This window comes from Misgurnus anguillicaudatus, chromosome 2, assembly GCF_027580225.2.
Source record: "Misgurnus anguillicaudatus chromosome 2, ASM2758022v2, whole genome shotgun sequence".
NCBI lineage: Eukaryota > Metazoa > Chordata > Actinopteri > Cypriniformes > Cobitidae > Misgurnus > Misgurnus anguillicaudatus.
The window spans coordinates 33863907-33877408 of NC_073338.2; the positions used below are offsets into that span (position 1 = coordinate 33863907).

A 13502-nucleotide genomic window follows, 5' to 3' on the forward strand; every position below is an offset into this window, starting at 1 on the left:
TTATTGTTTTTGTGGTGTAATGCTAACGATAGCATTTATTTTGTGGTGTAATGCTAACGATAGCATGTAGCACAGGACCGTTTCAAAAGTTACTTTCTTATATGAATTATCTTTATTCAGAGCACGAGTGCATTTAGATTGTGAGTGTCGGGAGTGTGTTTTACAGTGTCGTGTTACAAAACTTTTAAAAGTAGACTTCTGTTGAAAATATAAAGTAGCACTGCAACATTTTACTAAAATATGGTCTGTCAAACAATGACCTTACAGTACTGTAACTTTTCTTACATTTGTAAACATGCTGGTGAATCTCAATGAGCTGTCTGTGGTTGCTACGGCAACTCTGGTTGTTGTGGTCGTGCTCGTACGAGTGTGCCCACCGAGAACGAGCATGAGACTGGCTGCAGTTTCTATAACGGCCACTGGTGTCAGTAACGGTTAGAAATTTCTCAACTTACGGAGAGCACCTTTAAATAGCGATATTCAAATCTGAGCTTAGTTCAAACCCTGATTAAGACTTTAAGTTTGCTTAAAATGAGTGTCATTTTATGTGCACTTACCTCCGGCAAACTTTGAACTTTGCAGAATTTGACACCATTTCGTAACCTGAAACAATGAAAAGAATCAAAGTTTACCCAGTAGTTTCTGTAACCGTCACCTAGGAGTGGACTTCAAGATCAGCAAGTTCAACAACAGGGTCATACTCACTTTTTGCATTTTTCACAGCTGTACATGTTGTCTCCTTTCAGCTCATCCCTGGCAAAAAAGGCAGCCAGACAGTCCTGCAGCGTGACAACAGGCCCCCAGAACCAGCTACAGAAATACAAATCAATAAATAAAAAGCTGCCTGCGTCATTCATCCACAAGAAACAAGTCCTCTGGTAGCTATTGCTATTTTCAAGATCATTTTCCTGGGTCTACAATGATAACAAAGCTGAGTATGAAGCTAAAAAAATGTCCAAATACTATAATGTGAATCAAAACTGTGAAAGTAGCCTTTAATATAATGTCGGTGTATCACACTGAAGAAACTCAAGCACAATACCTCTTGATATATTCCATGACGAATGAGATCCAGCCTTGAGGGGCGTAGGCTTCTCCACAAGACCCAGCTTTTACCAGAGCCGTCTGGTGGGAGGAAGAGTGTAGCTTGGCAAGATCCTCTTTCCCCGGGATGGGCAGAGAGATGTCCTGGAAGTTCTCCAAAGTCACTGAAACCTAAGACAGAAAGGACAGGTAACTGTACTGTACAGATATGACTTAAAGGGAGTTTAAGATGGAATGTGGCAGTCGCGAGTATCTAGTTCATTTTCAATAGGAGACATGCGGAAAGCGACAAAATGCGGGCGTTTCAGAGTAGATCGAAGTAGGGATGGGCATTTTCCAGTAATTTACTATTCGAATATTTAAGCTCATAAAGAACGAATATTTTAATATTCGTTTATTTAAATTATGTTAATTAAGACATGCGTGTTTTGTATATTTCGTTTTGTCATAATTTCACAGAAGGCTTATAATTAGGAAATACCCACAACAAGCTAAACTTATATTCTGTATGTATATATATGTATGTATTTTTAAGTTGAAAACATTGTAAAAAAAAAAGTGTATATATATTTTAATTCTTCTTAAAAAATATCCTACGGAAAAAAGGCGTTAAAACCCCATGCGGAGCGAAGTCCGAGTCAGTCAAACCCTTAGTTTCAAGTCGGTCGTTAGTATGAATTCATTACTGTTTGATCTTACATACATTATATTATACCCAATATTATACACTAACCCCAAATCTAAGCGAAGTTTGAGGACTTGCGAAGTTTAAAGTTTGAGGACTTGACAAATTAGGCTAACATAATTTAAACGGACTCAAAACACCAAATAAGAGCCCGGAGCAAACGAAAAAACACATCTACATAACCGACTGCTCAGTCGCCATATAAATATCTTCTCAGTTTAGTTTGACATGTATTATTCCTACCTGCTTCGGTGAAAGACCGTTCTTCTGACTAGATACAATAATGCCAGTGCTGCGGAGAAAACTCTTTCTCGTGATGATGGTTATCCGATAAAAACAACAGACGGATTGAACAAGATTGAATATCTGTATTAACATTATTTTACAAATAACGTAAGCTGGCTCGATACATTATTGTTGACTGTGCAAAGTTACTAACGTTAGCTTAATTTAACAACATTTCACAAAGACGGAGCTTTGTTTTTAAACTGCCATGTGCAGTTATCCGGTTCATTTTCAAAAGAGCACCGCATATAATAAATGTTCTCGGTTTCATTTAGTTCTCCGTGTCTGTCTCGTTATTAACAAAATAAAGTAGACTCTATAACATAAAGCTTACAAATCTCTCATGATGTGTTGATGCGGGCGGCGGAGAAGCACGTTTATTACCACGTGAGCCCTCACTGAACCAGTGGCCAAATACGGCGCGGAGCACAAACCCGGAGATAAAAGGAAAACTTAAATTCGTCTGCAATCTGCATTGCCAAACAATCAGAAATACATACTAATTAATGTTCATGTATATTTTACATTTAAGTCTGTAAAAGACAGTATAGATGAAGTGAAAAGCATTAAATAAGTCGTAATCCTTTGGTGGCACATTAAAACAAACAAACATTCAAATAACATTTTTTAAATTCGAATTATTATTGCCGATCGAATATTCGAATATTAAAAAAAAAACGCTTTTACTACACAAGAAAAGCAGCAGCAGTTTGGCGGTTTACCAAACCTCGTTAAACGCCCATTATTTAAATTCTGAAAATTGGTCAAAGACAATACTGAAAGCACAGAAAAAACAATTACACTTAAACTATAAAAGCCCTTAAAGTTTATAGTGACTAAATTCTCAAGTTTTTGAACAAAAATGTATTGTTATTACTGTGGGTTCACACTAGCCGTGTTGAAGCGTCAAATTTGCGTCTACCGCATCTAGTTTGCACTTTTTTGCAACATTTTGAGTTTACTCGCTTCATTCGCACGTGAAAGCCTCGCGTGAAATTCTAGTCATCGAGACATTCACGCGGAAATTTGCTTCATGGGAGGGGCTTCTGCGACTCCGCTCGCTTCCTGTAATCACGTCACTACTAGAGCAAGCTCCTGATTGGTTACTGCGGCGGCTTTTTCCGCCAAAGTTTAAATTTTTTAACTCACACGTTTCCCGCAGCAACGCTCAATTTGCAGCATTCGCGCGAACTAGACGCGATAAACGCCTCATTTGCGCCGCAAGATCTCCAGACGCACATCAATGCATCTTCACATTGACTTAACACTGAAATCACTCGCGCTTGACGCCTCTACCGCGGCTGGTGTGAACGCAGCATTAGAGCTAATGTTGATGATTTCAGATATAACAGTATACCTCTAAGCATTCTGACTTTATGTTTATGTTATGTTTTATATGCTATATCACTAGTATTCAGTCCCCAATGAGTTTTAAACAGTTAAACAACACTGGCTTTGTACCTCTGACTAAAAAATCCAACACTACCGGTTGTCCTTATCATATTTAGCGGAGCAAAGGTGATCAATTGCATGTTTAGGTGAACAACATACAGGTCACTTACCCTGTCACAGGTCAGGCACTGAACAGAGCTGACAATTGTGCCATCGAACACATCAGAGATGATACTGCGATATTTCCTCTGCCGCTTACTCTTTGGCGGAGTGAACGAGGGCACTGTCGACACACAACAGCTTCATGTAGAACCAGTGTCATTTCCATATAAGTCTATGTACTGAAAACTATCCATCTTTGTTGAAAGATTATCATACCTTTTTTGTGAGCAGAGCTCAGGTTAGGCCACATGGAGGATTTCGGGGGACTGCTGGACAGTCTGGATGAGATGCCTTCATTTGCATTCCCATTCTGGGATCGGGCGCTACTGCTGACCTGGATTTCAGGGTTTGAGTCTAAGTGAAGAGAAAGCACAGAAGTCAGTATTTCTGTTTAACACCCCAATGGGCTGCATTGCTGTCTAATCCCTACATAAGCAGCATCCTAACCAACCTTTAACATCATGTGACTGAACTGCTCGACATTTGCAGCAACTTTGTTTGAAGTGCACATAAAATTGGTTATGGCAAGGTTTTCTTAAAGCTAACTGGTTACAGATGTCTTTGCGTTCACCTGTTGTTCGGCACTGAGCTTTAATGGCTCCTTGGCTGCTGATGATGGGCTTTATCTCGCTGGCCGTGTCCACATCCTTATCCAGGTCGCCATGGGAACCAGCACGATAAAGGTTGTTGATGAGGTTCTTCTCTTTCTGCCAATCTTTGTTGTTCTGGTTCTGCTCCGAGATCAGCATCTCCGCTTCATTGATGTCCTCTGGGACTCTGGTGCATTCATTATCGGCCCGATCGCTGCTGCCGCACGACTCGCAAGACTGGAAGTCATCTGATTGGCTGTGGTTGTCCTCATCGGGACTGTCGTCCATGTCCACAGTCTGGTTTGGGTCCTCGGGTTCAGGAAGGATCTCCTTCAGCTCCTCGTGGAGTTGGTCCATCAGACACCGCAGAAACTCCTGAGAGTCCTTGTGACATAGATGTTCACCATAAGTTTAACAACATTTGTTTGTAATAAAAGAACATAAGATATTCTTGACATTGGTCTTTAGTAAAAACAATACACCAGGCATGCCAACTGTCAAACTGCAAGCCTAAATGCTTTATTACATTACTGCAAATTGTTCTTCTTAATGATCAAACAGACAAAACAACCTTTTGTTTAATCCATTAATTCTCTCTTAACATTTTACAGATACACAACAGCACATTGTAGCATGTCCACCAGCACTTTTCACAAAACACTTAAGCATTATCGAAAGGAATGTCACAACTATGGAGTCTGACACTGCATAGTACAGATTAAGCCTGCAACCCACAGGGACCCCAAACATCACAGGAACAGCTGAACCTTACAAGAACATAACTCATTATTGGCTCATCCACACTGCGACACGGTCAGCTGGCTTTATAACATCCTGCTACAAAGAATCCTGGTAGGCAAACAAGTTCCCGGCAATAGGAGGCGGCACATTAGGTCACAAAGCAATGTTTTATGTACAGTATTATGTAAATGTAGTACAATAATGAAGATTTCCTGGGTCTATTCAAATTATTACATTGTAGTGGAAACAACATTAATACAAGGCACTCATTGACTTTGTCTGAATGTCCCGTCAACGGGAGACCGCATTCTATGTGGGCTTCATTAAAGCAAGACTTAACAATTAGATTAATGCTTCCCACTGTTTCTTAACAGCCATAATAGCTCATTCATAACACAAGTCTGTACTTAAAGCCAATATGAAGTATGCAAACAGACTTCCTCTCCAGCCAGGCATGACAATGGACGCAAAGAGCACTTGTTTCTACAGCTCCAAGATTACTAATATGACAATAAGATCTCCCGTAATGAAGAATAAAAGTGGCTCTTTTAAAATCTCAAGTACTACAAAGCCTTCAACCCTCGGGAGAAATGTCCATCTTTAGCAGGATGATTCACGTTTGACTTACTCATGCGATCATAATGAGCATTAAATCAAAGGAGAAAAACAACCATGAGACGGGAAGAGAAAAATGATTTCAACTGGTGAGAATGGGCAAAAAGCTGGCCTTAAGTACAAAATCTAGTGAATGTAAGGATTTATATAAGGGCTGTCAAAATAACGCATTAATTTTGATTAATAAATCTGAGAAAAATAACGTGTTAAAAAATTTTTACGCAGATTAATCCATTCCTTATTGACCTTTGAACCTGGAAAGGTTCTAGCCACCATTCGCCTGTAAAATGAATGAGGGAGACTCGCTGACTAGATCATAGATTGGAACATTTACTTATAAAAAACGACCTGATGGAAGTGATAATAAAAAAGAAAGTCGTCTGCAATGTCTGCAGCAAGGAATTTGCATATCACCGGAGTTCGTCAACTCTAAAGTATGACATCAATGCAAAGCGTCGAGGAGTTAACGTTAATCCGGAGGTACGACCTAGCACGTCCCATAATACCAAAGGTAAAGGCACTGCACTGGTAAACTTTTGTTAAATAATCTTTCTGAAGCACTTTTGTATTTATTTCCTTAACAAATTACTGTATGTCATTTTGTTGATTGTTATGGCCATTATACACAGTGAAAATAATAATTAAAGAGTTATTGAACATTCCTGTAGCACAATGTGTAGAGCATTGTGTTAAGTCATGGGTTCGATGCCCAGGGAACAAACATTTTGATAAAAATGTATAGATTAAAGGACAAGTTCGGTATTTTACACCCAAAGCCCTGTTTCCAGATTGTTTATGATGAAATAGACCGGTTTTGACTGAAATTTTTACATATGATGCTGGCCCGAGAATTTTCGGGTGTTTGTGTTTCACCTCACACCTCTACAATGGCTGTATAGGTGCACAGGAACAATCCTTTCTAAAATGCATGAAACTTTCGTTTACAAAGATGTGAAACTCACAGAGTGGTCAAGGGTGTTCACTAATATGCTCACACTAAAATCTCTGTAAAATATGCTTGGTTTTATCGTAGTTTTTGTCCAACTCCATTGACTTGTATTAGATGTGCTGTGAGGTACGGTATTACTCCGCTGCCGGGAACTTTGTTTGTATTCTTGCAATTGGCAAAGGTGGATTATCGCCACCAACTGGGCTGGAGTGTCTATTATTCAAGCTCTCAACGGAAGTATATACGGGTATGAGGCGTTTGGAAAAATAGGTCCACAAGTTTACAACAAATGCTAAAACACCTGTTGGAAAACATCTTTTGCAGCGATTTTTGTGTGAGCATATCAGCGAACACCCCTGACCTAGGGCTGTGTATCGCCAACAATTCCCTGATACGATACGTATCCCGATACAAGGGTCCCGATACGATGTGCATCACGATACAAGACTATTTTGAATTACATTTTTTGTTCAGACTTTTGTAACATAATTATTATTATTATCTGTTTATTGTACATTGAATAAGCAGTGTTGTAACAGTTGTGTTTTTGCCATTCATTTATTAGCTTTTGGGGTCACATAGAAATGCTTAAAATCCCAGAGTTAGTACTTATGTTTTTTAAAGCAGTTTTACAAAGGTAGTGCCATACTCTAGGCATTATATTTGTCTCTCATTTAATTATTTTATATCTTTGAACATATCTATAAACATCCAGTGTCAGAGTTAATACTATTTAGTAGAAATCAGATTATTAATGTGACAGCTATAGTTTGAAGTAGCTCTGTATCTCTAGACGTACACTTTTCACATGCAAATCTTTGTTCTTCTCAAATAAGTTAGTACTGTTTTATAAGAGAGTGGCTAATAAAGCCCTTTGCTGTAGTATAGGCTAAGATATCTGCGCTTTCATACTGAACTCATTGATTTTAAATATGCGCGCGAGCGAGAAAGAGAGAGAGCGCGAGTACGCGGCTCGCTATGCAGACACGTGCGCCAGAGAGACAGACACGCAAAGTGAAACTATACCCCGCTACCTTAACTCTACGTACTCCACGGGACACATGCGTCCTTTCCATATGGATCAACAGCGTTTCGTCACGTTACTTTCAAAAGTGCATCCGAATCGATACGGAAGGTGCTGTATCGATGCGCGCATCGTCATGCGTCCATGACGATGTATCGTCGTATCGATATTTTGAACACAGCACTACCCTGACCACATTAAGGGCTTTAAACAGGGCTTAAGTGTAAAATACCAAACTTGTCCTTCAAAAGCTCTATAAGTCCAAATCAAATTCATAAATGTTATGTAGATGTAAAAAGCGCTTGGTCATATAAAATTCACTGCTAGTAGGGTCCTATGGGTGGTTACTAAGCAATGATGTGTGATTGCAGGGTTATTCCGTCTTTTTTAAAAACGACTCATTGTAAGGTAATAAAAACAATACAATATGTAAGGTCTTTATACACCAATGATAATATAGTTATAAATATCATATTGCATTTCTGTCAAGAGATCCTTATAAAAGTTACACATGGCCCCTTTAAGTCATAATTTATGTCTGTATCACAAATGGTGTGGGATGAGTTATGCACTAAAGTTGAATATTTAGGGCTTGGGGGTTTGTAAAAATTATTTTTTAACAATTTACCTAAAGATGAGTAATAGTCAGGTTTTCCTTTGCGCCATTTATACTTAATACAAATTTAGAAATAACAGGAAAAAATGCCACATATCAGCGTAACAGTTTGAATATCTCTAAAGTAGATCAATAATCATTTTATAAATGTCAGGGTTCTCACACCTCAGTTAACTTAAAATTCAAGGACGTTTCAAGGACTTTCCAGGTCCAATACCCTCAAATTCATGGACTAAATGTGAGGACACATTTCAAGTGAGAGCAAGGTTACATCGTGTTACCTTTTAAGATATATTGTTACAGTTCCCTTTCAAGGGAACACGCGCTGCGTCACTGCGGTGACACTATAGTGGTAAGTGTGTATATCAAAATGTGTCTGAATGTGTATATTAAGTTCAATGGTGAGGCTTAGCGACAAAGACAGGTTGACGCGGGAGCCAGGAAATATATCGCTATCTGAAATATTGCCAAAGACGGCGTTACAAGGACGCAGGAAGTATGGCAAGGAAGATGCAGCGTCTCATTCCCTTCAATGTAGGGAACGTTTAATGTAGGGAACAACAGTTACATACTAAACCTGAGACGTTATCAGGTTTCAAATACAACTATGCAAAAAAGCATTTTTGTATGAATCAACATTCGCATACAGAAGATATAAACATTTAAAGCAAACAGTTTAGCACGTGTGCTTAAAAATTATAGAATTTTAATGCTATCATCCTACACTACACAGGGAATAATATGGATTTTTTCCCAGAAAACTTCTTGCATAAAATAGATTCAAGCACTTTCTATGTATGTATATTTTCAAAAACTTCCAAAAATCTAACATTTCACAAAAAAAAACCCAGATTCACAAACTTTCAAAGATTTCAAGGACCTGTGGGAACCCTGAAACTGACAGGTTAATTTTTTAAATCTAGCTTTCCAAGTACATATAAATCATAGTATTGATGTTCAAAAATAAGCATCATAAATATAATGTAGAAAACATACCTGCTGGGAATAACCACGAAACATTGGGTTTACAGCCTTGATGCCCTGAAAGAGATTCGTCGGGACAACATAGGAGTTCCTGCAAACACATAAAAGGAAAAGAAATGAGGTGTTATAATGAAATTTCATGAAGTACAAAAAGCAGAGTGAAAAAGGAAGCAATAAAGAAATGAGAGTGAAATGACAGAGGGGGAAATGGACCTATTTTTGTGCCACAGGTCTGTGATGAGTTTTTGATAGCTCTTGCATAGCGCTGGCTTCTTGTCGGTCTTCACCAGACCACCACAGTCCAGGAAAAACTGAGTCAAGGGAGGACTAGAAAACAAAAAAAAGACAGAGCAAAAATAAATTACAGCAAAATCCAGATTGAGTTATAATATAAAATGTATAAATGAGCCACCAGGTGTGGTTCACAGAAGCTTACATGTGTGCATTACGGGTCCTTACCAGTTGGAGAGCGCCTGAAGCGCTGCATTCATGTAGCACGTATTACCAATGTTCTTCAGTCCAGTCAGACCTACAAGTAAAAACAGAGGCTGAAACACAACCTGACAGCATCTGACCAACCAACGTTATAAATCCAAAGAGAATGGGGAGAATTCAAAGCAAAAGAGATAAATGACCTCTGGTCTTTAGTTCATCCTCCTCTTCAGTCTCCATGTCCAGGTCATCGCAGGCTCCAGCTGGAGAAACTCTCAAAGAGGTGGGGCTGCTTGGAGCTTTGGGTTCCTGATAAACCAGAGGAAGAGTCTGAACTGTACATTCAACAAATGAGAGTTTAATGCACTTGTTTGCTTTTAAACAGCGTGCACAAAACATGTGCCCCCAAGACCAACTAAGAAAACTGACAGTATTTAAAGTATTACAGTTCCTGTTAATTAACTTTTATACACTAAGTGCAACATAAAAGCGTTGTTTTCGAAGATGAACAACACAGACATTACTCTTTTTGTGGATTTACATCAAATATTAAATAAAGTTATAGAATTTACAAAGCCGGAACCACTTAATGTACAGACAGCATTCTATTTGTATATAACTTAAATTTTACCCGTGTTGTTTTTGGAATATACCATTTTAAATTTTAAGAAATTAAGTGGAAAACTCCCACCGACATACACAAAATGAAACATTTTACATTGAAAATACATTACATCACCAATAATTAAGCAATATCGCTCGAGTAGGAGTGTGATATAGCTCTATATCATCACGGCTGTGATTAGGCCAGAGGCACGAGGCCGTAGGCCGAGTGCAGGAGGCAATCACAGCCGTGATGATATAGAGCTATTTCACACGACTCCGAGAGCGATATTGCTTTTATACAACAGTTCGACGGCACAGGTTTGAAAAACGAAAACTAGAAAACAACAACGGAGTAATTTTAAAAGCCTCTTTGTTTGAGAACTACTTCTTTCGCCGCGGATTTGAGGGCGGCCAGAATGACAGGTAACACTTTCGGCTGCTTTGAATCTCATATTAACTCAATGGACAGATTCGCCGTTTTGGTCACAAAGTGTAGTTTTAAGATTAGTTCAGTCGGAATATATATGTATTATATTTAAATCTACAGTCGATTAGTAAAGATAGCACCTGTTTGAACGTTTGCTTAGTGAGATTCGGTACGTATGAGAACCAAAGCATGAGCGGACGTCAGGGTTCACTCGCCCCGCTGACCACCGCCCTCTCTGGGCTACATCTCTGACAGGGATTCCCTGGCTCTCATGTTGGCCTGATGGTCAAAAATTTGATCAAATCAGCAGTATTTGGTATCATGATGAAACTATTACTTGTTTTCTTATTTATATTTAGTGTCTTTTGTGTTGTTATTGTTTTGGCGCGAGGTAAAAGTTAATAAAACTATACTGCTATAATGTTACCATTTCATCTTAACGCGATACGAGCACTTGGTTATTATTAGACTTCGTTCTTGTCAGTACTATATAAAACTGTTTTTTATAAGTGTCAGAGAGATGTTTTTGCATGCTGCTTATAAATATACCAGTGGCCATATTCTCATAAAATGTTTTAATAGTCACGTCGCGATTAAATAAATGATCAATGTCCACATTTAAAAGCTGCGGTGCTTACCTGCAGTTCCACGGTGTTTTCGCGTTCTGATAAGAGATATAGCTCCAGAAAAAATGAGTGTTTATATTCCTCTTTCCAAGTGTTAATCGTCCACACGATGTGACAAGACATTAATCCCATTAACTTTAACGTAACATCCAAGAGCGCTGATCTCTGACGGAATAATAACTTCCGATTGTGGATTCACAGACTGATTTATGAGCTAGTAAACTAATGAGACACATGGAGAGTGTTTAAAAACAGGGCGTCTGTGTTTTTCCATTCAGAGATGAGCCTGTTTAGGACCTCCATTCACTAGGTGGCTGAATGATACGAAAGGTGAAGCGGTTACTGTGCCGTTATCAGTACAATATCGCATAGCTCTTAGCCAATCAGATTTGAGAACCAGAAAGAACTGTTGTATAATCAATAATGTAATGTTTGATGTCACACACAGTTAACCTGAAAACAAGACCTGCGCTAAGCATCCTGACAATGACAAAGCATCTCTAAGGCACAATTTCATTTATGCACAGCCTAAAAATCACCTAAAACTTTTACATTGTTGTTTCTTGCTGTCTAGAAACCACTGGCATTACCTTCAGGAAATTCATATCTAGTTCCCATCACAAAATGTGTAAAATAACTAGAACGACAACCTGATTCAGGCTTACAGTAGCAACACTAAGCAAGATGTGAAGATGCTTTCATTGTGTTCAGCAGAGCATCTCTGACCTGGTTGGGGCTCTGTACAGGAGAAATGGACTTGGCAGTGCTGGGCAGCTGTGCGTGGGGACCCAGTTTCCTATCCAGAAAAACCTCTTTGGTGCAGGTGTAGCACCAAACTCTCAATGTGGTCAGATTCACCGTCAGGTTGTGTCTTGTCTCCTGCAACAACAACAAGGCACTGGGTTTTAGACAGACAATGATCAATGATTTGCAATTCAGAGCTTAAAAGCTTAAAAAAAAAATTATAAACAACGTCATTGGATGACTTCCTATTAACTACAAAAACTATACATGAATGTGACCCTTTCTGAAAAGTCATGTTTTACAATAAAAATCAAGTTTTCTCATAAAATCAATCTACATAATGTAAAGAACATTCTGTGAAAATATAACTCAGTACATATTAAAGGAACAGTATGTAGGATTGTGGCCAAAACTTGTACTGCAATCACAAAACTTATGGCAAAAATTGGTACTGCAAGCACACAACTGGTGGCCAACACACAACATGACAACATAAACGTCAGTTGAGGGCTGCAACTCTACTTTTTAAATGACAATATCCTGGCCGGACCACTGTTGTCAGTGATATAAGTATTTGAAATGAAAATGATTTCTTAATGTCTAGTGACATATCAGGGCCATTTTATGATTAATTGATATACATTTCTTTCATACAGTTCCTTTAAATATATTTGAAATCAAACATTGATTCTCATAATTAGATTTTTGAAACTTTAGCCTTGATTTTACAGACAGGGTCAAATATGTAAATACACAGCTCTTTATTTTTTTTTTAATGATCAGCCTTTACATGAATTAGTGGATAAAGATAAATATCTATAAAGGCTTTATTTTTTAACAATCACCAACTCGCCAACAGTATGAATGTTAAGGAAAAAATCACTTAGCTATAGGTATCCATCTCCCAATGTATCTTTATATCAATGCATTTATCAACATTTACACAGCAAAATTACAGACAAAATAAGTCTGTATGAATGAGCAACTGACCTCAAACCCGTATACTATTAGTATGTGACGTCTGTAACCATATTGACAGTTTAAATATCGAAAAGGTAATAATTTGTGAAATGGACAAAACTTTATTTATGTGATTTACAAAAACTGCAGGGGTGTAACTCTTCCCATTGTGCAGAAATGGGAAATGTTACACAAATAAATTCATATAAAATCACTTTCTGCAATTGCAGTTTTACAGGTTACAAAAAAACCTGCACTGCTGAACCAATAAACTGCAACAACAGCCGCAACTCCCTTTCTGAACACACTGTATCATATGCGTAACATTATATTAAGCTTTTTATCATACACTTAAAGGGATAGTTCACCCAAAAAATTCTGTCATCATTTACTTAATCGCATGTTGTTAAAAACCTATATAGATTTCTTTGTTCTGATGACCACAAAGAAAGATTTTTAATGAATGTTTGTAACCAAACCATTCTTGAGCCCAATTCACTTCCATAGTAGTTAAAAGAATACTATGGAAGTGAATAGGGCTAATGAACTGTTTGATTACGAACATTCCTCAAAATATCTTCATTCGTGTTCATCAGATCAAAGAAATGTATACAGGTTTG

At 38.1% G+C, this 13502-nt stretch overlaps 1 protein-coding gene across 1 annotated transcript in view; it reads right to left on the reverse strand.

Annotated features, from left to right (window-relative positions):
* Positions 1 to 13502, reverse strand: part of usp33 (ubiquitin specific peptidase 33) — a 37282-nt gene that overhangs the window by 11238 nt on the left and 12542 nt on the right. Inside the window, exons 5-15 of the mRNA XM_073854013.1 lie at positions 11905 to 12057; positions 9723 to 9828; positions 9547 to 9616; positions 9301 to 9414; positions 9100 to 9178; positions 4140 to 4542; positions 3785 to 3922; positions 3577 to 3689; positions 1043 to 1215; positions 706 to 810; positions 558 to 603 (exon numbers count right to left, since the gene is read on the reverse strand). Of these exons, the coding sequence (XP_073710114.1) occupies positions 558 to 603; positions 706 to 810; positions 1043 to 1215; positions 3577 to 3689; positions 3785 to 3922; positions 4140 to 4542; positions 9100 to 9178; positions 9301 to 9414; positions 9547 to 9616; positions 9723 to 9828; positions 11905 to 12057 (1500 nt within the window). The remainder of the gene's footprint in view (positions 1 to 557; positions 604 to 705; positions 811 to 1042; positions 1216 to 3576; positions 3690 to 3784; positions 3923 to 4139; positions 4543 to 9099; positions 9179 to 9300; positions 9415 to 9546; positions 9617 to 9722; positions 9829 to 11904; positions 12058 to 13502) is intronic.